The sequence below is a fragment of the Oncorhynchus tshawytscha genome, linkage group LG15, assembly GCF_018296145.1.
Source record: "Oncorhynchus tshawytscha isolate Ot180627B linkage group LG15, Otsh_v2.0, whole genome shotgun sequence".
In the NCBI taxonomy this organism is placed as follows: Eukaryota; Metazoa; Chordata; class Actinopteri; order Salmoniformes; family Salmonidae; genus Oncorhynchus; species Oncorhynchus tshawytscha.
In genome coordinates this window covers 8364689-8389517 of record NC_056443.1, presented here as the reverse complement: position 1 = coordinate 8389517, position 24829 = coordinate 8364689, and the positions used below count along the sequence as shown (strand labels likewise).

Sequence of the window (24829 nt, the reverse complement as noted above, 5' to 3'; positions counted from 1 at the left end):
TAGAAAACAGGTGGAACTGCAGTCAATAGGAAAGGTAGCAGTATATGTTGACTTTTAAACTGCGTGTGTGTGTGTGTGTGTGTGTCAGCCAGATGTTCTATGCAGATGGGTTGATCCAATTAACCCCTTACTAACATTCATTAAGACCTTCCCATGACTCACTCTCTCACACACACACACACACACACACACACACATCTTCAGTCCCCTCTACAACCTATTGTGTTAAAAACAATACATAGTTGAATCTTTAAAAACCCTGTCACAAAAAGAAATGTGAACCAGCGACACAGGTATGGAAAGCGAAGCTACCATTTCAGCGCAATCCAAAGGAGAGAGCAGGCAGGCAGATAAATAATCTGAAATAGCTTTAATGTCTTTGTCTAGACTCCCTGCTCTGCGCAGAGCGCTGTGCTCCCCAGTGAGAGAAGTCAGTCAGCAGACTGGCCAGGGAGAAGAGATTGGACAGCAGAATATCTAATCCAAAGACAATCCACACAGACAACTAAAATTCACATCCCTAGTATGCTGTTCCCTGTGTGTGTGTGTGTGAGTGTGTCAGGCATGGAGTGTGTGTGGGGCAGCCCCCGGGGACGGCCCTGGGCATTAGTATATTTTTTGGGGGGATGGTCAAGGTTTCAATTTACTGTTGAGCATTAGAATACACAAGGTGCAATTTCGAAATGTGGTTGTGCATCAGCGATTTCTCTCTTGTTATGTCAGCCACTCAATTAGCTGGGTAGACAAACTTCCCAAAGGACTCATTTATTTTGGTACTGTCCATATGCAGTTTGTTTTTGGTCACAGGTCCAGGAATGACTGAAGAATTGCAACATTTACCTAAAGTTACCTCTGCAGATAGCACTACTGGGTGATTTGAAAAGTCTTAGTCAATTGATCAATAATATAATAAAACTTTTAGCAACAATAAAACATTTCACAATCTGTAGAAACTATGAGAATAGAAAGTTTCAGAACATTTGTCAAACATCACAGCACAGTTGAAAAATATATGGCAAATAGAAATCCAATATGGATGGTGTTGAGAGATAGATGGGAGGGATTGAACGGAGCTGAAGGGTGGGACCAATAACAACAAGATAACAAGATAAATATACTGAGTCTGTAAAATGTATATAGGTTCAGAACTTTTGTGAAACATCACAAAAAAATATATATGGAAAATGAAATAAAACGGACTAGACGGACTAGACTAGAGAAATAGAGGGGAGAGGTTGAGGGTAGAAGGAGGACAGGACCAAAAACAAACTAAATATAACTATTGTAAAATATACTGTGTTTGTAAAATGTATATAGTATGTATAATCAGGAAGTAGAAGCCTAAGTGTTGTTGTCCATTAGTTTACTCCAATTAGGGGAAGTAGGGTTAGTAGAAAATAATAAAGGAAAATATATTTTTTTAAAGATGTATGTATGTATGTATGTATGTATGTATGTATGTATGTATGTATGTATAGTGGGGCAAAAAAGTATTTAGTCAGCCACCAATTGTGCAAGTTCTCCCACTTAAAAAGATGAGGCCTGTAATTTACATCATAGGTACACTTCCACTATGATAGACAAAATGAGAAAAAAAATCCAGAAAATCACATTGTAGGATTTTTAAAGAATTTATTTGTAAATTATGGTGGAAAATAAGTATTTGGTCACCTACAAACAAGCAAGATTTATGGCTCTCACAGACCTGTAACTTCTTCTTTAAGAGGCTCCTCTGTCCTCCACTCGTTACCTCTATTAATGGCACCTGTTTGAACTTGTTATCAGTATAAAAGACACCTGTCCACAACCTTCAAACAGTCACACTCCAAACTCCACTATGGCCAAGACCAAAGAGCTGTCAAAGGACACCAGAAACAAAATTGTAGACCTGCACCAGGCTGGGAAGACTGAATCTGCAATAGGTAAGCAGCTTGGTTTGAAGAAATCAACTGTGGGAGCAATTATTAAGAAATGGAAGACATACAAGACCACTGATAATCTCTCTCGATCTGGGGCTCCACGCAAGTTCTCACCCCGTGGGGTCAAAATGATCACAAGAACGGTGAGCAAAAATCCCAGAACCACACGGGGGGACCTAGTGAATGACCTGCAGAGAGCTGGGACCAAAGTAACAAAGCCTACCAACAGTAAAACACTACGCCGCCAGGGACTCAAATCCTGCAGTGCTTAAGCCAGTACATGTCCAGGCCCGTCTGAAGTTTGCTAGAGAGCATTTGGATGATCCAGAAGAAGATTGGGAGAATGTCATATGGTCAGATGAAACCAAAATAAAACTTTTTGGTAAAAACTCAACTCGTTGTGTTTGAAGGACAAAGAATGCTGAATTGCATCCACATTTTTCCTATGTTCTACATTGTAGAATAATAGTGAAGACATCAAAACTATGAAATAACACATGGAATCATGTAGTAACCAAAAAAGTGTTGAACAAATACAAATATATTTTATATTTGAGGTTCTTCAAAGTAGCCACCCTTTGCCTTGACAGTTTTGCACACACTTGGCATTCTCTCAACAGCTCAAATAAGCAAAGAGAAACGACAGTCCATCATTACTATAAGACATGAAGGTCAGTCAATGCGGAAAATGTAAAGAACTTTGAAAGTTTCTTCAAGTGCTATGATGAAACTGGCTCTCATGAGGACCGCCACAGGAAAGGAAGGGTGGGGGGGAACCTCACTGGCAAAACATTTTTGTACGCCAACCCCCCCACCCCACAACCAAATATCGCCTAGGGCCCCCAAAGTGCTAGGGTTGGCCCAGGCAGCCACTCAGATAACAATACCCTTCCGAGGGGCTAAGGGTATGGTTAAGAATGATCATTTGTTGTTGAGAAATGCTGGTTAGAAAACGCTGTACTTCAAGCCTTTCTAGCTTGGACACTGGCCAGGTAGTGACGGCTAGCAAGGTCCTCTTTGGCACTGCTGGCACCATGATGTGCATGTTGGTGGCTTCTTGTGGTGCCTCTACACTGGGCCCTCGGTCTGTGTTGTGCCATTGCACTGGGAATCGGTTACTGGTTCAACATCAATCAGCCTGCCTCATCGTCGGCCATATTTATCTGCACTGAGAAGACCCGTCTAAACCACAGCCTGGGAAACGGAAGGCATTACACTGAAAACAACTCCAACTGTGACCTTGGAAACACAATTCAGTCATTACAAGGTACAAGGGAAGAAAGGGACCTCTGATAAGAAACATTAGCCATGACTCAATATGGCCGACTGGAAGCTCTCTAGGACGGGAGAGGACGCTGAAATTACTTCACAAAACATGCAATTCACTTCACAGCTGATAAGGAGGAGGAGGCAACAAATAGAGAGAGAGATTGTTATTGTCCAGAGAGCCAAGCCTCCATCTTAAAATTAGAAAGGAGAGATGAGAACGAGAGAAAGCGAGAGAGAGAGAGGCGGGGGGGGGGAGGGCAATTTCTTGGGATAGCCTTCCAAATAAGCTTTCTAAATTCCCTTCTGCCATATGTGCCTCAGCTCTCTGGCTCCATCAATATGTGAACCTCTTAAAAGGTCTTCACAGGAAAAGAATACAGCAAGAGCAATGGTGAATCCGCGTTTCACTTTCAAAGGGGAAAGGAGAAAGCCTGCAAGTAACATCCATCGCAACGACGGCGAATTCTGCAGAGATTGCGTGAAATTATTTTTGAACGGCCCACATTTCCAGAGTAAATGCAACCATCTAGGACACCATAGTGTGACAGTGAATGTATAAGCTACTACTAAAGTACTACAGGTGTGAAAGCCATTTAGAGAGTCAATGTTACGATAAAGCATCCAGTAAAATGTTAGTGTGGATGGCTGGTAAAGACAATCACAGCACACAGTTTTTAGTGTGTACATAAAGCTGAAGAGAATCGCTCGAACCCTGGCGCAGTCAGAGTCATTATTGTGACAATGACATACCTCACTCAGACAGGAGCACTATTGAATTAAAAAAAACAAAAAAACATTTTCCCTTATGTAACCCAGAGACGGGGTTAAAACTAGTGCACTGTTCAGGGACCAGAGACGTATTATCATTGTTGTCTCAGCCTGCGATTGGACAGACTGTAACAACTGTACCATTGGTTCCATACACCGAGCTTCCCATCTATTGTCTGTCTGTCAGATGGACGAGAGGATAGAGAATGTGTTTGTAAGTCATTGGGCCGGGAGCCGCCACAAATCCACACACACAAGGGGAAACGAGGATTAGCGGAGAGAGACTAGACAGGGACTGGGTACAGTAGGAGTCAGCCTCTCTCCTAATGTTGATTTTTTTAAACCCAGGTTTCTGAGAACCAGTTTCAGAGTGGAGGGCTAAAATAGCTCTGTAGTCATTATATCTGGACACCAGGGACACAGGGGCGACATAGGACCCCGTTTCCACACTTGTTTGTGTGTAACTGCTAACATAAACCTGTGAATTTGCTGCCAAAGCCGAGATGTGAAATAAACAAAGAGGAATCAGATAAGCTCGAGAGATGTTAAAATGTTTATTTGCCAAGCAGAGCACGTGTTTGTTTGTGTGTGTGTGTGTGTGCGCGTGTAACCGCCGCGCTGCTTGAAGGTCACCCCTAGTGTTTATTGGCACTCAGTCCTTTCCCAGGCCTTCCCAACGCCTCGCAGACAGCAACACATAAGCACATGCTCCCTTCATAGCAACAAGGAGTGAGTGTGTGTGTGTGTGTGTGTGTGTGTGTGTGTGTGTGTGAGAGAGTGAGAGAGGGGTGGCTTGCACACCCTCCCAGTGGGACAGTGAACAACAGGAAGAGATGAGCTCCAGCTCCATGGTCCACAGAGGGGCCTAGTGCACAAAATACAACCCCAGGAGAGAACACTGTGTGGGGGAGACAGGGCTGACCTTCCTCCCTAGAGACTAGATGGTGTTTACACCAATGATGGCTCTGGAATTATCATCAAATCTCATCAGCCAGTTTATCACACTGTCCCCATGTTTTATTAAGAGGGAAATAAACAGCTATGTTTCATAGGTCTTTCAGTGAAGAAATGTCAACTGTGTTCACCTTGGCCAAATATATGCACGTACGGAGACATAGCCAGCCTGGGTTGCACTCAGCCTGCTACAGGGTGACCCCTGAACTCAGATGACCACTGACCGCACGCAGAATACACTAAAATCATCTCTCTCAGTATAGGGCTATGAGTGAGGGGGAGAAGAGAGGGATGAAATGGAGGAGACAAAAGACACTCAAGAGGTCAAAGGGACATGAGGTACTGTGATTAACACATAGTGACATAATCTAAGAACACTCTGCTATCCTGTCTGTCATTACTAAACAGGCAGACTGGGTGAGGTCATCAAAGAGGGTCAGTAAATGATGTCATCACAGAGAGCCCAGAAGGTCATCTGTGTTGTTATCCGTGATGTGACCTCAGTGAGGTTTAACGATTCAGAATGGAGTAACGCTGGTGTGTGTGTGTGTGTGTGTGTGTGTGTGTGTGTCTGTCAAAAAGGAAGGCGTAGCAGGTGGCGTGGTGGCAATGGGGTGGTTTTTAAGCCAATTTCCTGCAATTCCACAAATTTGAGTTGAGAGACATTTCTGCAGTTTCAGAGCAAATTTCCTGCAATTCTACACATTTTGTCATGACCCTGAGATAAATATATTCTGCCATGGAGCTGAGAGAAAATGTTACCATTTTAAAACAAATTTCCTACAATACTATGTATTTTGGCTAATGTGTTATTTTTCTCAAACATAATAACAAAATCAATACTGCTGAATTAATTGGTTTTGGAATTTTAAATTATCCCAGACTGCCTAGCCTAGCTTGTATTTTGGTGATTGTTAGTTCTCAAAGATTATATAATTTTAAAAAGATATAGGTCAATTATCTTTTCTACATACATTTTATCTGCTTTTAGTTGTTGAAGTTTACACTGAAAGCATTTTGATTATGATAATTGTTTTACCGTTTGTTCCCGCCCAAGTATTTTCTATGCAGAAAAATCCCTGACTGTCTGAAATCTTGTGTCAGTTACAGGAGTTTGATCAGGTTCCAGCCACTGTCTGCTCAGTCACCTCATCCCTCCCTCGCTCTCTCTTTCTCCTCCAGTTGCAGACTACACAATCAGCCCTGACAGGCTGTTTCTGCCCCATTAGCTCTTGCCATGGGGCACTGATCTACAGCCACAACACAGATAGTCAATATGGCTGGAGCTGGGCAGACACCCACAGCGAGTGCACAGTGGACTCGTCAGCAGTGACAGGCTCTGGCACGGCGACTCTTTCATCCCACTCGCTCTCTCTTCCCTCTCGCTCTTCCCACTCGCTCTCTCTTCCCACTCGCTCTCTCTTCCCTCTCCCTTTCCGACGCACGCACGCTCTTCGCACGCTCTTCGCACACACACACACAAACACACACACACAAAGTTGAAATGGGGAAAAGGTAGAGAAACCCAAGCAAACAGCAACCTGTAGGGGCATCAGGGGACAGGGTTGGATATGGGATTGCAATATTAATACCAGCATCAAACATTTATGGGCATTCTCTCCTCCAAGCAGAGAAGTAGAAAATGATTTGTGTGTGTGCGCGTTTGTGTGTGTGTTAGGGCTGCACAATTAATCGAATTCACATAAAGATCGCAAGAGATCGTCCACTTTTATAGTTTACTCCGTTTGTCAGTTTGCATGCTGCTCTGTTAGGACAAATGCAGTCAACAGATTGTACCAAACAGGAACGATGCTGCTTTTCCCTTTGTTTCTTAATATACACTTAGAAATGTCTTCTTTTTTTTTTCTTCAGAAAATATAATTTTTTTGTCCATTAAAATAAAATAAAATAGATCAGAAATACAGTGTAGACACTGTTAATGTCACTCCTGTGTTCCAATGATCACTGAGCCTTTTAAAACGATAAACGTGGATTAGATAACACAACATGCCATTGGAACACAGGAGTGATGTCTGCGTATAATGGGCCTCTGTACGCCTATGTAGATATTCCATTAAAAAATCAGCCATTTCCAGCAACAATAGTCATTTACAACATTAACATTGTCTATACTGTATTTCTGATCAATTTGATGTTACTTTAATGAACCAAAAAAAGTGTTCTTTAAAAAAAATGCAAACATTGCAAACACAACATTTGGCAAAAAAACTATTTGCAATTAGATTTTTTGCGCATATCGTGCAGCTCTAGCATGCGTGTTTGCATTGTACAGTTTACCAGTTCTACAGGAATGACTATGACTCCCTCTAAAGCAAAGCATAGCAACAAAATATGCCTATTGAGAACTGCCATAGCTCTGTATTTACAGTGCATTCGGAAAGCATTCAACCCCTGAACTTTTTCCACATTTTCTTATTCTAAAATTGATTGACAATTTAATATAAACACATTGAGAAAGCAAATAATGTTTTTTAGAAATGTTTGCTAATTAATATATATATATTTTTAAAACGCAAATATCACAAGTATTCAGACCCTTTACTCTACTTTGTTGAAGCACCATTGGCAGCGATTACAGCCTCGAGTCTTCTTGGGTATGATGCTACAAGCTTGGCACACCTGTATTTGGGGCGTTTCTCCCATTCTTCTCTGCAGATCCTCTCAAGCTCTATCAGGTTGGATGGGGAGCGTCGCTGCACAGCTATTTTCAGGTCTCTGATGTTAGATCAGGTTCAAGTCCGGGCTCTAGCTGGACCACTCAAGGACATTCAGAGACTTGTCCCGAAGCCACTCTTGTGTTGTCCTGGCTGTGTGCTTAGGGTCGTTTTCTTGTTGAAAGGTGAACCGGAGGTCCTGAGCGCTCTGGAGCAGGTTTTCATCAAGGATCTCTCTGTACTTTGCTCTGTTCATCTTTCCCTCGATCCTGACTAGTCTCCTAGTCCCTGCCGCTGAAAAACATCCCCACAGCATGCTGCTGCTGTCACCACGCTTCACCGTAGGGATGACGGCAGGTTTCTTCCAGATGTGACATCGGCTGTTACTGTGCCCGTATTACCGCCAGACCACCAGTCACGAGTCATGATGGCAGTCAAATTCCACGTGACCGTTTAGTCACAGTAATTAGGCTTCTATCAAGCTCTGATGCTGCTGATGGTCATTAGTAACCTACAAAACTTGCTAATTGCCTGGTACTCAACACTATATTGTCCCTCTAATCACTCTGACATTAATGCGCAAATGTAATCAGAAATCTAATCAAACACTTCATGAGAGCCCATGAGCTCATGTTGCTAGTGGTTGTATTAATTTGGGATCTATCCCATCCCAGAACTGTCCCAGACTATGTTTGGATTATTTCCTTCTCGCACAGAATATGTTACCAGACTCTCTATGTTACAAAAGGCTTTACAAGAGTCAACTCCATAAAGTAGAGAGAGAAAAGGGGAAAGGTATTTATGGGGGTCATAAATCTCCCCCAACAGGCCAACATCATGACAGTGGTGCTTTGGGGCATGCAGCCGGGAGAGTAGAATAGTAATGATAATATTCAGCCCAAGGGCACAACGTTCACTGGCCGCAAGAGGCATGGTTTTTCAGGGGAGCATTATGGCCACACAAAGGGATGCCGCGGGAAAATTGCAAGCATTATCAAGTGCTTGTCAAATTGCGAATGAGAAACTAATGCAGTGTGTACAGCCTGCGCCTGCGATTTTTTCAAATCTTCATTAGAATCACATCAAGCAGCCTTACAATGTATTAAAAATCCAAACATATATCCCAACGTTTTTTTAGAACAACTAAAGTTACTTTATTAACTCTAAATTAAGAATATAGGAATAGCTATTTTTTTGTTAACTGCTCAACACAGAATGTGCGCACTCAAATCTTTTGGAGAAAATATCCTTCCTATTTTATTCAGCTATGTTCAATTATATTCTTCATACTATAAAATAATGCCATGAAATAGTTAAGCAAATCTTGTCTGCAAAATGAACTAGTGTAGCCCACAGCCAGATGGCATAGCCAGATCGGGGCTTAACATAAGGACAACTCAGAGTATGCTATTCTGTTCCTCTGAAATAGACCACATTTTCTTCATATAATGTTTCTTTAGACCTGTCTAAAATAAATCATGGATTTATTGTGATGGTGTAAACTATACTAAATTGATTTAGACTTTTTAAAATGTAGATGTTCCAAAGGTCTGCATCAGTGGCTTGTAGGCTGTGCAAGACAGGAGATGCTACATGTGTTTGTTAATTAACAGTCAATTACCATGACAGTTATTTGCTTGACAATCACCGGCTGACTAAATTTCATGACCACCACAGCCCTAGATGTGATGCTTGGCATTCAGGCCAAAGAGTTTAATCTTGGTTTCATCAGACCAGAGAATCTTGTTTCTCATGGTCTGGGAGTCCTTTTGGAAGCCTTTTGGCAAACTCTGTCATATGCCTTGTGGCATCCCTCTGGCCACTCTACCATAAAGGCCTGATTGGTGGAGTGCTGCAGAGATGGTTGTCCTTCTAGAGGGTTCCCCCATCTCCACAGAAGAACTCTGGAGCTCTGTCAGAGTCACCATCAGGTTCTTGGTCACCTCCCTGACCAAGGCACTTCTGCCCAGATTGCTCAGTTTATTATTTAATACTTTATGGAATAAGGCTGTAACGTGGCAAAATTAAGAAAAAGTCAAGGGGTCTGAATACTTTGTGAATGCACTGTATATTCCCTACAGGCTGCATCTAATCTAACCTGGTCATGTTGCCAGATATTCTTCATAAATGAGCAAACTCCTTTGTCATTCAAAGTGTCATTAAAATCAACAAAAGAGTAAGGTAAAACAAGCAAATCTGTCAACCAGGCTAGTGTGACTAATGGATTGAGGGCAATTATGTCTGTCCTATCAGACAGGTGTATAATACCTGACGATTGGCCAAAATCCCCACGGGTTCACCTACCATTACCATTGGCACAGTTGCCGAGCCAGGTCTTCAAGAGAGTGCAAACACACAGACTGGAATGGTGACAAAGAGAGGGAGAAAGACACAAAAAGGGAGAGTGTTTGTGAGTGAGAGAGAGGGCGACAGAGAGAATTTTGAATTTTAAAATCGACCTTTGGCACAATTCTGAGATGTCTTCCATCAATGCAGTGACACTGGCACCAGCGGGAAAACACCCTCCGAAGAAAACCATATGTGCTCTGATGCCTCGGAGTTGAGAGACAGCTCCTCTTTCATTTTGCCATTTCCTGGCAAAATATAACATCATTATCCTCTGCCTGACATTGACATCCCAATTTCAGTACTGAAATCTAACCAATCTGTGGAATGTGAATCCTAATGACTGTGTTTCAGAACTTATGTGGAGGAAATCGCCATTACTGAACACAGGCTTGAAAGCTGCATCTTGATGGTGTCATGTCGATCTGTAGAGCTAGTGCCACTTAGGCTACAGACACACTAGAGCAGTGGGCTACAGGCCTACCAAAACCGGCCCGCCAGTAATTTTTGGGGGGGAGAAAAAATATATATACACACTGCAAAATCACCAGGAATTCAGAAAAAAAAAAAAAATGACTGAAAGAATAAACGTTTTGTTTTCAAAATGATAGTTTCCGGATTTGACCATATTAATGAGCCAAGGCTAGTATTTCTGTGTGTTATTATAATTAAGTCTATGATTTGATAGAGCAGTCTGACTGAGCGGTGGTAGGCAGCAGCAGGCTCGTAAGCATTCATTCAAACAGCACTTTACTGCGTTTGCCAGCAGCTCTTCGCAATGCTTCAAGCATTGCGCTGTTTATGACTTCAAACCTATCAACACTCCTCTCGAGATTAGGCTTGCAATACTAAAGTATCTATTAGAACATCCAATAGTCAAAGGCATATGAAATACAAATGGTATAGAGAGAAATAGTCCTATAATAACTAAATCCTAAAACTTCTTACCTGGAAATATTGAAGACTCATGTTAAAAGGAACCACCAGCTTTCAAATGTTATCATGTTCTGAGCAAGGAACTGAAACGTTAGCTTTCTTACATGGCACATATTGCACTTTTACTTTCTTTTCCAACACTTTGTTTTTGCATTATTTAAACCAAATTGAACATGTTTCATTATTTATTTGAGACGAATTTGATTTCATTGATGTATTATATTAAGTTAAAATAAAAGTTTTCATTGTTCATTCAGTATTGTTGTAATTGGCATTATTACAAATATATATATATAAAATCAGCCGATTAATTGGTATTGGCTTTTTTTGGTCCTCCAATAATTGGTATCGGTGTCGGAAAATCTTAAATCGGTCGACCTCTAAAAGAGAGGGGTTGATAGAGAGAATGTTGAGAGAGAAAGGTGGATACAGAGAGAAATAGAACGTGTTAGAGCCATGCAGCCAGAGAAGAGGGAGGGAGGGTGGGCGAGGTGAGTAGGAAGGGCTATTAGTGCTCAGAGACGGAGCGAGTGAGAGTGGGAGAGGGAAAGAGGCGAGAGAGCGCAGCACAGCCAGAGAGCAGAACAGTGGTCTCTCTACTCCAGCCTGGATCCTTACACACTTCTCATTGAGACCAGTCCCAGGAAACAGACCCTGAGGACTTAACTACACCATCTTGCCCGTCACACACAGCCAGAGACCGACTCAGCAGCTTCTGGTCCTTTCCTCTCTCTATCTCTTCCTCCGTCACTCTACCTGGGAGAGAGTGTTCCACCTGGCTATCTATGCTGACAGTGCTGTGAGGTAGAGCACGGACACACGACTACCTCAGAGAACAAGGTAAACATCTATCACTGATTCCTCCATTCTCTGTTACAATTGCGCGCTTGATATCGAATGTCAGTCTGTACACTGACGCAAATAAATGCATTTCAGATGCGTTCAAAAACGAACTCAAAATGACAACAGTAATGACTTAATTTCTTGACAAAACCACTCTCATTTTCTACCTCTGCTGAACCGTGAGGAACGGCTGTCAAAACGCCACCATACTGTACAGTATGTGCACACTAATCGGCAGAGTTCAAAAGAACAAATGGAGCAAAAAGCCTGCAGACTTCTCACTTGCATTGTACCAACAGACAAAGAACCACCAGCCGTGTGCGCTCACTGCACGTACAGAACCCATAGCGCTCTAGCACAGTCTCTGCCTGTCTGCTCCGCCAGCCTACAGTCGCACAGTAGAGAGATAACTTGACCAACAGAGCACAGTCTCACCCAAAGGGATTATATTTCCGCTCCCTCTCCTGCCTGCCCACTTACTCAACGCTCTGCTGCTAATGTTAAGCATCACTTATGAGCGCGGCGTCTCTGAAGCCTTGCTCTTAGCGCGGTGCAAACACACCGCTCTCCTAACAGCCTGAGCCTTCCACTCATCTCCCACACGTAGAGAGACACACACGTAGACACACACACCAAATACACCTTCTCAGAGTGCTCTGTGAGCTGTCATGCCTGCAAGTGAAGAACTGAAAGCCAGGGGCTTATCCTCTGTGTGCAGTGCCACGGTGTGAAATTACAGAAACCAAACCACATGCTCGGTGTCATACGGATCCCACACGGTCGTGTTCCGTGTCATACGGATCCCACACGGTCGTGTTCCGTGTCATACGGATCCCACACTGTCGTGTTCCGTGTCATACGGATCCCACACGGTCGTGTACCGTGTCCCCCACACGGTCGTGTTCCGTGTCATACGGATCCCACACGGTCGTGTTCCATACGTGTCATACGGATCCCACACGGTCGTGTTCCGTGTCATACGGATCCCACACGGTCGGTTCCGTGTCATCCCCACACGGTCGTGTTCCGTGTCATCGGATCGGTCGTGTTCCGTGTCATACGGATCCCACACGGTCGTGTTCCGTGTCATACGGATCCCACACGGTCGTGTTCCGTGTCATACGGATCCCACACGGTCGTGTTCCGTGTCATACGGATCCCACACGGTCGTGTTCCGTGTCATACGGATCCCACACGGTCGTGTTCCGTGTCATACGGATCCCACACGGTCGTGTTCCGTGTCATATCCCACGGTCGTGTTCCCATACGGATCCCACACGGTCGTGTTCCGTGTCATACGGATCCCACACGGTCGTGTTCCGTGTCATACGGATCCCACACGGTCGTGTTCCGTGTCATACGGATCCCACACTGTCGTGTTCCGTGTCATACGGATCCCACACGGTCGTGTTCCGTGTCATACGGATCCCACACGGTCGTGTTCCGTGTCATCCCCACACGGTGTGTTCCGTGTCATACGGATCCCACACGGTCGTGTTCCGTGTCATACGGATCCCACACGGTCGTGTTCCGTGTCATACGGATCCCACACTGTCATGTTCCGTGTCATACGGATCCCACACGGTCGTGTTCCGTGTCATAACGATCATACACTGTCATGTTCCATGTCATACGGATCCCACACTGTCATGTTCCGTGTCATAACGATCATACACTGTCATGTTCCATGTCATACGGATCATGCAGTGTTATATGCTCTGTGTCATATGGATCATACACTGTCATGTTCTATGTCATATGAGTTTCTCTTCTCCCAGTAGCACTACCACTCTCTGGCCCTCTCGAGCTTCTGTTCACACACAGCCAAACAGCCACAGCAAGAGATGAAGACAGAGAGAGAGCGAGAGAGAGAGAGCGAGAGCAAGAGAGAGAGCAAGAGGGAGCAAGTGAGTGAGCTGACAGAGGAGGGAGGGAGCAAGTGAGTGAGATGACAGAGGAGGGAGGGAGCCTGCACAAAGGACCAGTTCAAAGACTGAGGGCTCATTTGTCAAACAAACGCATGACAGAGACTTCAGTATCAAGAACAGCAGATGGCCTTGAATAGCCAACGGTATAATAAGTAAGACATCCACTATGAATCAAACAAGAGATAGAACACCTCTCTCTTTATGTCTCTTCATCCCTCTCCATCCCCTTTTCTTGGGGGGAGGATAATTAATTCAATAAAAACCCGATTAGAGGTTATTAACAAAACACACTATAACAGACAGGCAGATCTATCACTGGGTTAACTTAACGTACAGTTACTGATACAGCTCAACAGACTGTCTGGATAATGATAATTTGGGTCTGATATGTCATGACACACTTTCTTCTCATTCATTATCCTCCTATCATTTACGTCTCTTCCTCTCTCCATCTTTTCTTTTTGTTCTCCAGGACGACGATTGAGGGAGGAAAAATAAACAGAAGGATGATGACGTCGTCCCCTGATTTGTCCCCCTCTCTGACTCTATGTTAGAAAGAGAGAGAGAGAGAACGCACCAAATGCCACATAGGTGGCGGCCCAGTGTTCTAATATATTCTCCTCTCTCTCCAAAGTAGCTAATGACCTTCCTCCCAGCCTGGTCTGAATTTGTACAAGGTGCCACAGCACTGAGGTGATCCTGCCTCACTCCAGTGGAATTACAAGGTGTGAGGAGAAGGAAAAGGCCATTGACCTTTGCCCCGCTCTCTGGAAGGTGATGGAGGGGTGTTTCTGAAGGGTGTCGGGGGGGGGATACGAACAGAAGGAAAAGGGGAGGACAGTTGAGTATCAGCCAGGCACTGCTCTGGCTCTGTTAAGATCCAAGGAGGACTACAGATCAAATAACAAAGAACAACGAGCAGCTGCCTAAAAGAAACCATTCATTTAGTAAAACACGTGGATGGATGCTACAATGCACATCCTCTCCCTACCCACTGCGGACGACCGGTGAATGTGTTTCTGCGTTTAATGAATCCTCAGTGCTTCTCCCTAACCGGAATACAGTGTTTTTATTGGATGTACGAGAGCACAGACTAGTCCTCTGTGATCCATCACTGTTGTTTGCAGCCTCTGGGGTAAAACAAAACCGAGAAATGTTTTGAAGATGGACTGCTTTTTCTCTCATGGTGAAGCTGAATTTGAAATAGAAAAGGAAGGATTCAAGAAGCACAGTTTCAGCTTGCTCCAACTGCACTCATCGGCACCATAATCTCCCCGTTATTTTGACAAAGGGCTGCACCATTAGGATTAAACGTGTGCCAAGTGAAGATTCCTGCTGCTACTACATAAGTATTATGATTACTACTACTACAGAACTATGGTTGGAGCTTATGATTTCCTATTGAGGTCTCAGCAAGTCGGCTCTGGCTGGTTCATGGACTCTTGAAGGGGAGACGGCACACGAGGGAGGGGTGAGTACAGTGCGTCTGCAATATGATTGCTTACGGAGCCACAAAAGGACCGTCTTTTTGGACAGTCCTTCTCTGGACAGATCACACAGGAAACGGTTATATCTAGACATAAAAGCAAAGCAAGGACATGAATTACTGAAATACCTAAGGACATGGACACATTTGATCAAAGTAGCCACAAAACACAACTATAAACCTAATGTAACAAAACACTGACATGACTATTAGTTCCAGTCAGCAAAGAATTTAACACTTGATAAAGGTGTCAGCAATGAAGGAATAAAGGCAGAGAACTCATTTTTCACTCTCTTTCCACAAAGAGAAAAACTTATCATGCACAGCAGAAAAACATTTTTTTTAAAGCACAACGGAAAGCTGCGGAAGTTGGCTCTTTGACTTATAATTGACACCGTTTGAAAGATTCCATCAAGATGACATCACAAAACGAGTTTGTGATTGAAACTTCCACACTCGAAAAGGTTCACACATCGGCCACATTTCACAGGTAAAAATACACTCAGACGAAGTCCCAGACACAAAAACAGACAGACAGATTGACATTTAAAAAGAATAGAAATAGCCTATTCTTCACTGTTGTATGCTCCCATATAACCTAGTTTCAACTTCCTGAAGATACAGGAGATGACAATGAGACACATAAGACATAGATGAAAGGAAGTCAAGAGTCATGTATGCTATACACTTTTGTGGTGAAACACAACACCTTTATCCCCCCATATATATGTTCATGCAATCAGTCCCGGTTCTGATCTCTCTCCTTTCCCTCCTCTCTCTGTGTCACCACGTCTCTCTAGGATAATGCATACCCCTCCTGTGCTGAACTCAGAAGCCGCCATGAGCAACGTTACTGTCCTCGACACCTCGGAACCCTCTGACCTTGATATGACCCAGTCTGCCGCCCCCTACCCCGTCAGCTTCCAGGTACACGCTCACATCACGTCTACTTTCTTTAAAACTTAGTTCCACGTCAGTTACCGTGATTAAAGCAGTTATCACAGAAAATCGATTTTCACGATAAAAAGCAGATTTCACGATAAAAAGCAGATTTCACGATTAAAGCCTACAGTTGAAGTCGGAAGTTTACATACACCTTAGCCAAATACATTTAATCTCAGTTTCACAATTCCTGACATTTAATCCTAGTAAAAATTCAATTTTAGGTCAGTTAGGATCACCAGTATATTTTAAGAATGTGAAATGTCCGAATAATAGTAGAGAGAATGATTTATTTCAGCTTGTATTTCTTTCATCACATTCCCAGTGGGTCAGAAGTTTACATACATTCAATTAGTATTTGGTAGCATTGCCTTTATATTGTTTAACTTGGGTCAAACGTTTCAGGTAGCCTTCCACAAGCTTCCCACAATAAGTTGGGTGAATTTTGACCCATTCCTCCTGACAGAGCTGGTGTAACCGAGTCAGGTTTGTAGGCCTCCTTGCTTGCACACTTTTTCAGTTCTGCCCACAAATTATCTATGGGATTGAGGTCAGGGCTTTGTGATGGCCTCTCCAATGCCTTGGCTTTGTTGTCCTTAAGCCATTGTGCCACAACTTTGGAAGTATGCTTGGGGTCAATGTCCATTTGGAAGACCCATTTGAGACCAAGCTTTAACTTCCTGACTGATGTCTTGAGATGTTGCTTCAATATATCCACATTATTCTCTTTCCTCATGATGCCATCTATTTTGTGAAGTGTTCCAGTCCCTCTTGCAGCAAAGCACCCTCACAACATGATGCTGCCAGCCCCGTGCTTCATGGTTGGGATGGTGTTCTTCAGCTTGCAAGCTTCCCCCTTCTTCCTCCAAACATAACAATGGTCATTATGGCCAAACAGTTCTATTTTTGTTTCATCAGAGGACATTTCTCCAAAAAGTACCATCTTTGTCACCATGTGCAGTTGCAAACCGTAGTCTGGCTTTTTTTAATGGGGGTTTTGGAGCAGTGGCTTCTTCCTTGCTGAGTGGCCTTTCAGGATATGTCGATATAGGACTTGTTTTACTGTGGATATAGATACTTTTGTACCGGTTTCCCCCAGCATCTTCACAAGGTCCTTTGCTGTTGTTCTGTGATTAAGTTGCACTTTTCGCAACAAAGTACGTTAATCTCTAAGAGACAGTCTCCTTCTTGAGCGGCTGCTTGGTCCCATGGTGTTTATACTTGCGTAATATTGTTTGTACAGATAAACGTGATACCTTCAGGCATTTGGAAATTGCTCCCAAGGATGAACCAGACTAGTGGAGGTCTACAATTGTTTTTCTGAGGTCTTGGCTGATTTCTTTTGATTTTCCCATGATGTCAAGCAAAGAGGCACTGAGTTTGAAGGTAAGCCTTGAAATACATCCACAGGTACACCTCCAATTTACTCAAATGATGTCAATAAGCCTATCAGAAGCTTCCATTACATAATCTTCTGGAATTTTCCAAGCTGTTTAAAGGCACAGTCAACTTAGCGTATGTAAACCCCTGACACACTGAAATTATAAGTGAAATAATCGGTCTGTAAACAATTGTTGGAAAAATGACTTTTGTCATTCAAAATAGATGTCCTAACAGACTTGCCAAAACTATAGTTTGTTAACAAGAAATTTGTGGAGTGGTTGAAAAACGAGTTTCAATGACTCCAACTTAAGTGTATGTAAACTTCCGACTTAAACTGTATATCGCAATGAAAGCAGTTATCACAATGAAATTGGTTATCATGATACAAGCAGATATTACAATACTATTATTGTGATAGCATTTAGTTTTACGATAATGATACTATTATCCTCCAGGTGTCGCTGACAGGGTTCCTGCTGCTGGAGATCGTGCTGGGCCTAAGCAGTAACCTGACAGTGCTGGTCCTCTACTGCATGAAGCAGAACCTCATCACCTCCGTGTCCAACATCGTCACCATGAATCTCCACGTCCTAGACGTACTAGTGAGTGTCAGTATTTGATGTTTCCATTAGGCACGGGCCTCGGATCAGTGAAAATACAAACTTTAACCATTGGGACGGAGAACATAAAACTGACCTTAGATCAATGTGTGGGGAAAATTCCAGTGAGTGTCTAAGATGAGATGATTGCAGTGAAATTGGTCTGTGATAAATTTCAAGATTCTTCAGGAATCTGTAGAAGGAGACAAATTTAACTAATAATAATAATCTTTATCCAAATTTATCTCTCTGGTTCCAGGTGTGTGTGTCTTGCATCCCTCTGACTGCCGTGGTAATACTCCTCCCCCTAGAGGCTGATACAGCGCTGGTCTGCTGCTTCCACGAGGCCTGTGTCTCCTTCGCTAGCGTAGCCACTGCCTCGAACGTGCTAGCCATCACTGTCGACCGCTACGACATCTCAGTGCGTCCAGCCAACCGCATGCTAACCATGGGCCGCGCCGTGGCTCTGCTGGGCTTCATTTGGGCTATGTCCTTCTTCAGTTTCCTGGTCCCCTTCATGGAGGTGGGCTTCTTCAGCGATTTTGGCTCCGAGTTCGTCAACCAGACTGCAGTTGCCTCTGTGGTCCATACTAATGAGTACTACACAGAGCTGGGGCTGTACTACCACCTCTTGGCTCAGATCCCCATCTTCTTCTTCACAGCCGTAGTCATGCTGGTGACCTACTACAAGATACTCCAGGCACTGAACATCCGCATCGGGACGCGCTTCCAACACAACCAGCCCAAGAAGAAGCAGCGCAAGAAGAAGACTATCTCCTTGACCACCGCAACGCAGGTGGAATCTACAGATGCGTCCCAGGGCAGCGGGGCAGTCAGAGGGGGCGGAAACCCACCTGCTGTCCTGTCCATGCGGACCTCAGTCTCCGTCCTCATGGCTCTGCGCAGGGCCGTTAAACGCCACCGGGAACGGCGGGAGAGGCAGAAACGAGTCTTCAGGATGTCCCTCCTCATCATCTCCACCTTCCTGCTCTGCTGGACGCCCATCACAGTCCTCAACACGGTCATCCTCAGCGCAGGGCCCTCAGACTTCACGGTCAAGTTGCGGTTGTGTTTCCTGGTCATGGCCTACGGGACGACCATCTTCCACCCGCTGCTCTACGCCTTCACCAGGCAAAAGTTCCAGAAGGTGTTGAAGAGCAAGATGAAGAGGGTGGTGTCCGTGGTGGAGGCTGAGCCCATGCCCAACAACGTGGTCATTCACAACTCCTGGATCGACCCCAAGAGGAACAACAAGAAAGTCACCTTCGAGGAGACTGAGGTCAGGCAGAAGTGTCTATCTTCCCAGGACCTGGAATCAAACAACATCGTCTGTCTTCCATGATAAGGCTATAGTGCATCGTGAAGATTGGCGCGGCTTGGGGGCAGTTAAGTCGAAAGACATACCTCTCAACAGAGGTGGCAGAGTGGGATAACTGGGAATAAGCTATGTCCATCTTCAGAGAAAGTGGAATAAAGAGAATTTCTGAGAAGCCATTGAATATCTGCATGGCTAGAGGGAGTTGGTAGACGTGAGTCTGAGCCAAGGTCAAGACAGAAAAGCTTCGGTTCAGAAGATGCAGAATAAGACAATGTGGATTATGAGGACGTGAAATAAGAATAATATGGAATAAGCAACGGACACATACAGGGCGACGAAACATTATCAGGAACCGACTCATTTTAAAAAGAGAAACCACTTATCCAAAGCAGTAATGTAAATGAAAGTGTTTCACCTGTATAGTTCCCCTAAAGGGGATAATTTATTACTATTTATTGGAAGAGGTTGATGCGGTGTCAAGGACAATTTAAACAAAGTACTGTACCTACTGCATGGTGTTGTTATAGCCCGTAACATAATTATTGTGTATAGTCATGTGTATAGAATAAATATATGTTTACAACACAAAAGGAAAGATTCACCCATTTTGAATGTTATATCGTATTGTGCATCTCTGAGCTATGAACAATGATGCAAAATGCGTCGTACTGTATTTCTGCCTGCTTGAATGGCCTTTTAGCTCAGATACACATGAAAACAAATGACCCCTGGAATCGATAGGACATAGCTCAGAGATGGACAAATATGATATAACATTTAAAATAGGTGACTTTTTCTTTTAAGCACCAAGTATTTGTCCTTTTATAATAAATAACGTGAAAAAGGTTTAGAGGCCATTCTGTTGGGTATTCTGGTTAAAGGGCCTTCTGTCACATATTCCCCACTTCACTAAGCTTTTGTAAACTTGGCCACTAAGGCACAGATGACATCAAGTCAGTGTAGGGCCACAAATATTTACAGGTGAAATTCCACTTCCCCCTTTCCTGTCCTCTGAGAGTCTCTTTCCATGTGCCTGTTATATGTGTGATTTAGTGTAAGATGGATCGAAACAGAGGCAAGCAGCACTTTACAACCTAAGCGAGAGGCTGCAATCTGAATCACAATCACAGCATTACTAAGACATGACCTTATGATTTCAACACATAATCAGCGCCTGTAGCCTAACCATCCTGAGATGACTCCAGCTGCTCTACCGGCCATAACACAGCTGTTATGCTACTTCTCTTATTATCTAGCCACAGGCCGGGGTGAAGAGAACAGCATGGCTGCCAAAACTGAAGCCTGCTTCCTTTCATAATCACACTGAGGCCAACTGGCAAATCAATCTGTATTTTCTGGTTGGAGTTGGAGGACACAGAGTGAGCGAGTGACTGAGGACTCAGACCTACTGCAGTCCATAGCGCTTAGCAAGGCTGGGGCAAGTGGGGGGAGAATTCTGAAGTGGTCTAGTCACGGGCTATGTGGTGTTGATACGACACTCGCCACAACACTTGCCCTTGCCTCTCTCCTCTCTCTCCCACGCTTGATGCCTTGTGATTACCAAGGCTAGGACTGCTAGCTAGATCATAAAGGCTGACTGTGGCAGGCGATGCATCACAATCACTCTCCCTCCCCGCCGCCATCATGACACGGGAAGGTCAAGGTGGTTTACCCTATTCGGTGTCAGAGATGCGGTCACGCACGCACACACACACACAATACCAATGCACTGTACCTAGCAATCTGTTCAGCTGAGAGAGGGCATCTAGATGCTAGGAAGGGGAGGGGATGTGAGCGAGGGGAGAAATGTCTGGACACTTAAAGAATGACTCATATTCTGTAATGCATTCAAGGTTAAAAACATTTTGTCTAAACTGCCATTCAAGATGTCCTTGCAATGTTTGTATTGAGCAAGTGTGTGTAAAATGTACATCCCTCTCATATCTCTCGGCCGATGAGATAATAGGGTACATTTCCTTTGAGGAATTCTTTTTTTGACCTACAGTGTGTGGGGTGTGGTCATATGCCATATCAGTCAAGGCACCATGTGAGGTCAGGAAGAGAATGGCGTAAAAAAAACAACAACAACAACAACAAAAACTCTGTGGAACAGTTTGGCTGGGCGTCAACCGCCCCACTCTGTAGAGGTCAGAGTGGCTCTATGCTTTGGGTATGGTATGCAGCCAAGCTTTCTGTTTTAGAACCCTCATCGAATGGCCCTCTGAGTCTCCTAAAAATCACTCTGTCTCCATGAGCATTTTAAGAGCTGGGGCACTTTGCTGGCTGTTTGCCAGCGAGCAGCACTAAAGACAGGTTGGCGAAGTTGATTGAAGATCCATCTAACTGTTCATTACAGGTTGGCTCGCTCCGCAGGCGCCATTACCAAATGAACGCGAGAACCACTTGTCTACATGAAGTAAATGAGTAATGCATAGACAAACCAACACTGTACCACAATCTTCACAACTTGACTGATTGTCTATGCCTACATAGAGGATGTGCACACTGCACAGGTTCACGAAAGTTAGATTCCAGGCTACATTTCATTGGTCGAAAACATCAAGCCTATTCTTTATATAGGCCTCGGCTATCTGTCTCTACATGAGTAGAGTGCCGAGGAGGATACATTGAACAGCTATCCTCTCTGAAGTAGCAGAGTAATCTCGCCTGTCTAAGCGATCAGTCTCACAGAACTCTGAGTCATCAGACCGGAGTGGAGCAGAATTCTATTCTAGAATGAAATGAAGAAAGGTGAGCCTAGACAGAGGATGTCAAAACCACCAAACATTCTTCAGGAAATATAGACCTATCAGCATTGCCAGCTGGGGAGCCAAATGGAATTCACTGATAAGATTGGAACAGTTGGTTCAACCTCTCATGAATACTTCCTAGGGTGTTGGGTGACATCATCTTAATCCTGTATGTCATCCCGGGCGCTACCTGGAAAACTACTCAGAGTAGGCCTATCTGACTGAAATATCCGCCTCTGGTCCTCTGGACCACACCATTTCCCACCCTCTTAGCTCACTTACTGCACACCAGGCACCCCTCTCTCTCTTCCATCTCTCACTCTCTCTCCCTTACCTTTCCATCTATACAGTATCTCTCTCCTCTGTTCCCTCTAACAACACTCAGCCCAGGGTCGCACGTGGCCGATAAGAGGAGTGCTTTTGATCCCGGAGGCCCTGCGTTTTCTAGTGTTCTGGAGTGTTCTGTGTGACAGGGTTGTTATGTAAAAGGCTGTTGTGCATTTGTTATGTATGACCAAAAAAGGTCTAGCTCATATGAGGAGAGGTGTTTTGTGGTGCTGTGCCTCTCAATGGCTTAGCCAACTGCCAACTATACTTTGTCAATAAATTGAACACAATGAATTGCATTGCCATCCTTGTCCCCCTTTCTTCAATCTTCCCTCTCTTCTCTGTTATCCCTCCTTCCTTTCCTCCACTCCCATGTGAGTAGCCTCTGTCTGACTGACAGTCAGGACCATTGTGTCATTATAGCTGGTCTCTGGGGCTGGCTGCTGTGACTGACGGTTACCACAGTGACTGACACTTCATCCGCTCTGACTGACAGCCAGGGCTGTGGTCCCACAGCAGCGGAAACCAATAAAGCCGAGATATTAGAGGAAGACGACATAGACATGACTGGATTAAAATTTGCCAAAGATATGGAGTCAAATGAGACAATGCAATACCACCAAATTATTGCTCGATGACGTCATATGCAGTCACACTGAAAATACAATGAACAAACATATAAAACAAAACATGTAAAGTGTTGGTCCCATGTTTCATGAGCTGAAATAAAAGATCCCTGAAATGTTCCATACGTACAAAAAGCTTTTCTCTCAAATTTTGTGCACACATTTGTTTACATCCCTGTTGGTGAGCATGTCTCCTTTGCCAAGATAATTAATCCACCTGACAGGTGTGGCATATCAAGGAGCTGACTATACAGCATGATCACTACACATGTGCACCTTGTGCTGGGGACAATAAAAGGCCACTCTAAAATGGTCAGTTTTGTCACACAACACAATGCCATAGATGTCTTAAGTTTTGAGGGAGCGTGCAATAGGCATGCTGACAGTAGGAATGTCCACCAGAGCTGTTGCCAGATACTTTTATGTTAATTTCTCTATCATAAGCAACCTCAAACTTCGTTTTTAGAATTTGGCAGTACGTCCAACCGGCCTCACAACCGCAGACCACATGTATAACGTTGTGTGGGCCAGCAGTTTGCTGTCAACGTTGTGAACAGAGTGCCCTATGGTGACGGTGGGGTTATGGTATGGGCAGGCATAAGCTACGGACAACAAACACAACTGCATTTTACTGATGGCAATTTGAATGCACAGAGATACCTTGACAGAAACCTTGAGGTCCATTCATCTGCCACCATCACTTAATGCTTCAGCATGATAATGCACGGCCAAATGTCGCAAGGATCTGTACACAATTCCTGGAAGCTGAAAATGTCCCAGTTCTTCCATGGCATGCATACTCACCAGACATGTCACCCATTGAGCATGCTCTGGATCGACATGTACGACAGTGTCCAGTTCCTGCCAATATCCAGCAACTTCGCACAGCCATTGAAGAGGATTAGGACAACATTCCACAGGCCACAATCAACAGCCTGATCAACTCGAAGCGAAGGAGGTGTCATACTGCATGAGGCAAATGGTGGTCACACCAGATACTGACTGGTTGTCTGATCCACACCCCTACTTAAAAAAAAAAAAAAAGGTATCTGTGACTAATAGATGAATATCTGTATTCCCAGTCGTGAAATCCATAGAATTGGAGCTAATTCATTTATTTCAATTTATTGATTTCCTTCCTTATAGGATCTGTAACTCAGTCAAATCTTTGAAATTGTTGCATGTTGCATTTACATTTTTGTTCAGTATAGTTTGTTTTCTATTATAAGTAGCAGATATCGAACATTGTAGTAAATTTGATCCAAGCCAAAGCCAATCCTACAACAGACGGCTACGCTACGCAGTCCAACATCAGTGCAAATAAAGGGAATAGGGATGTGGCTTTTGATTCCCTCCTCAACAACAGCAGGCTGCTCTCTCTGTGTCCCCTCCATCCCACCACCGTATCCACTTCAATCACTTTATTACATTCGGCAGGTGGCTCTCCCCCCAGTCACCCCCCTTCTGCAGCCATCTATCCCTTGTTTACTCACTCTTGTTCTTTCTCCACCATCCATCCCCCATCTGATCCCCTCTCCCTCTCCTCCTATTCAGTCTCTCCCTCTCCTCCCCTACCTGTTCAGTGTTCTCATCCCTGCCCAATGCTACAGGCTGACAGAAGAAAGCACTCCAAATCACATTAGGCTGGCTGTGCTGTGTGATTGTATTAGGCCTGCAGCAGTATCAAGCCTGTAATTCAGGCCTATTATAATGTCCTGGCAGTTGAAGAAAGGGGGCTGAGAGTGGATTGAAGACCGAAC

General features: G+C 44.1%; 2 protein-coding genes across 2 annotated transcripts in view; one reads left to right on the top strand and one right to left on the bottom strand.

The window, feature by feature from the left end:
• Positions 1 to 24829, bottom strand: part of cog5 (component of oligomeric golgi complex 5) — an 84934-nt gene that overhangs the window by 47392 nt on the left and 12713 nt on the right. The gene's annotated exons all lie outside the window — the stretch shown is intronic.
• Positions 14448 to 22742, top strand: LOC112214329 (G-protein coupled receptor 22). The gene is made up of 4 exons (XM_024372981.2): positions 14448 to 15109; positions 15925 to 16051; positions 17905 to 18051; positions 18308 to 22742. The coding sequence occupies exons 2-4, from the start codon at positions 15929 to 15931 to the stop codon at positions 19388 to 19390; spliced, it is 1353 nt and encodes a 450-aa protein (XP_024228749.1). The 5' UTR covers positions 14448 to 15109; positions 15925 to 15928; the 3' UTR covers positions 19391 to 22742.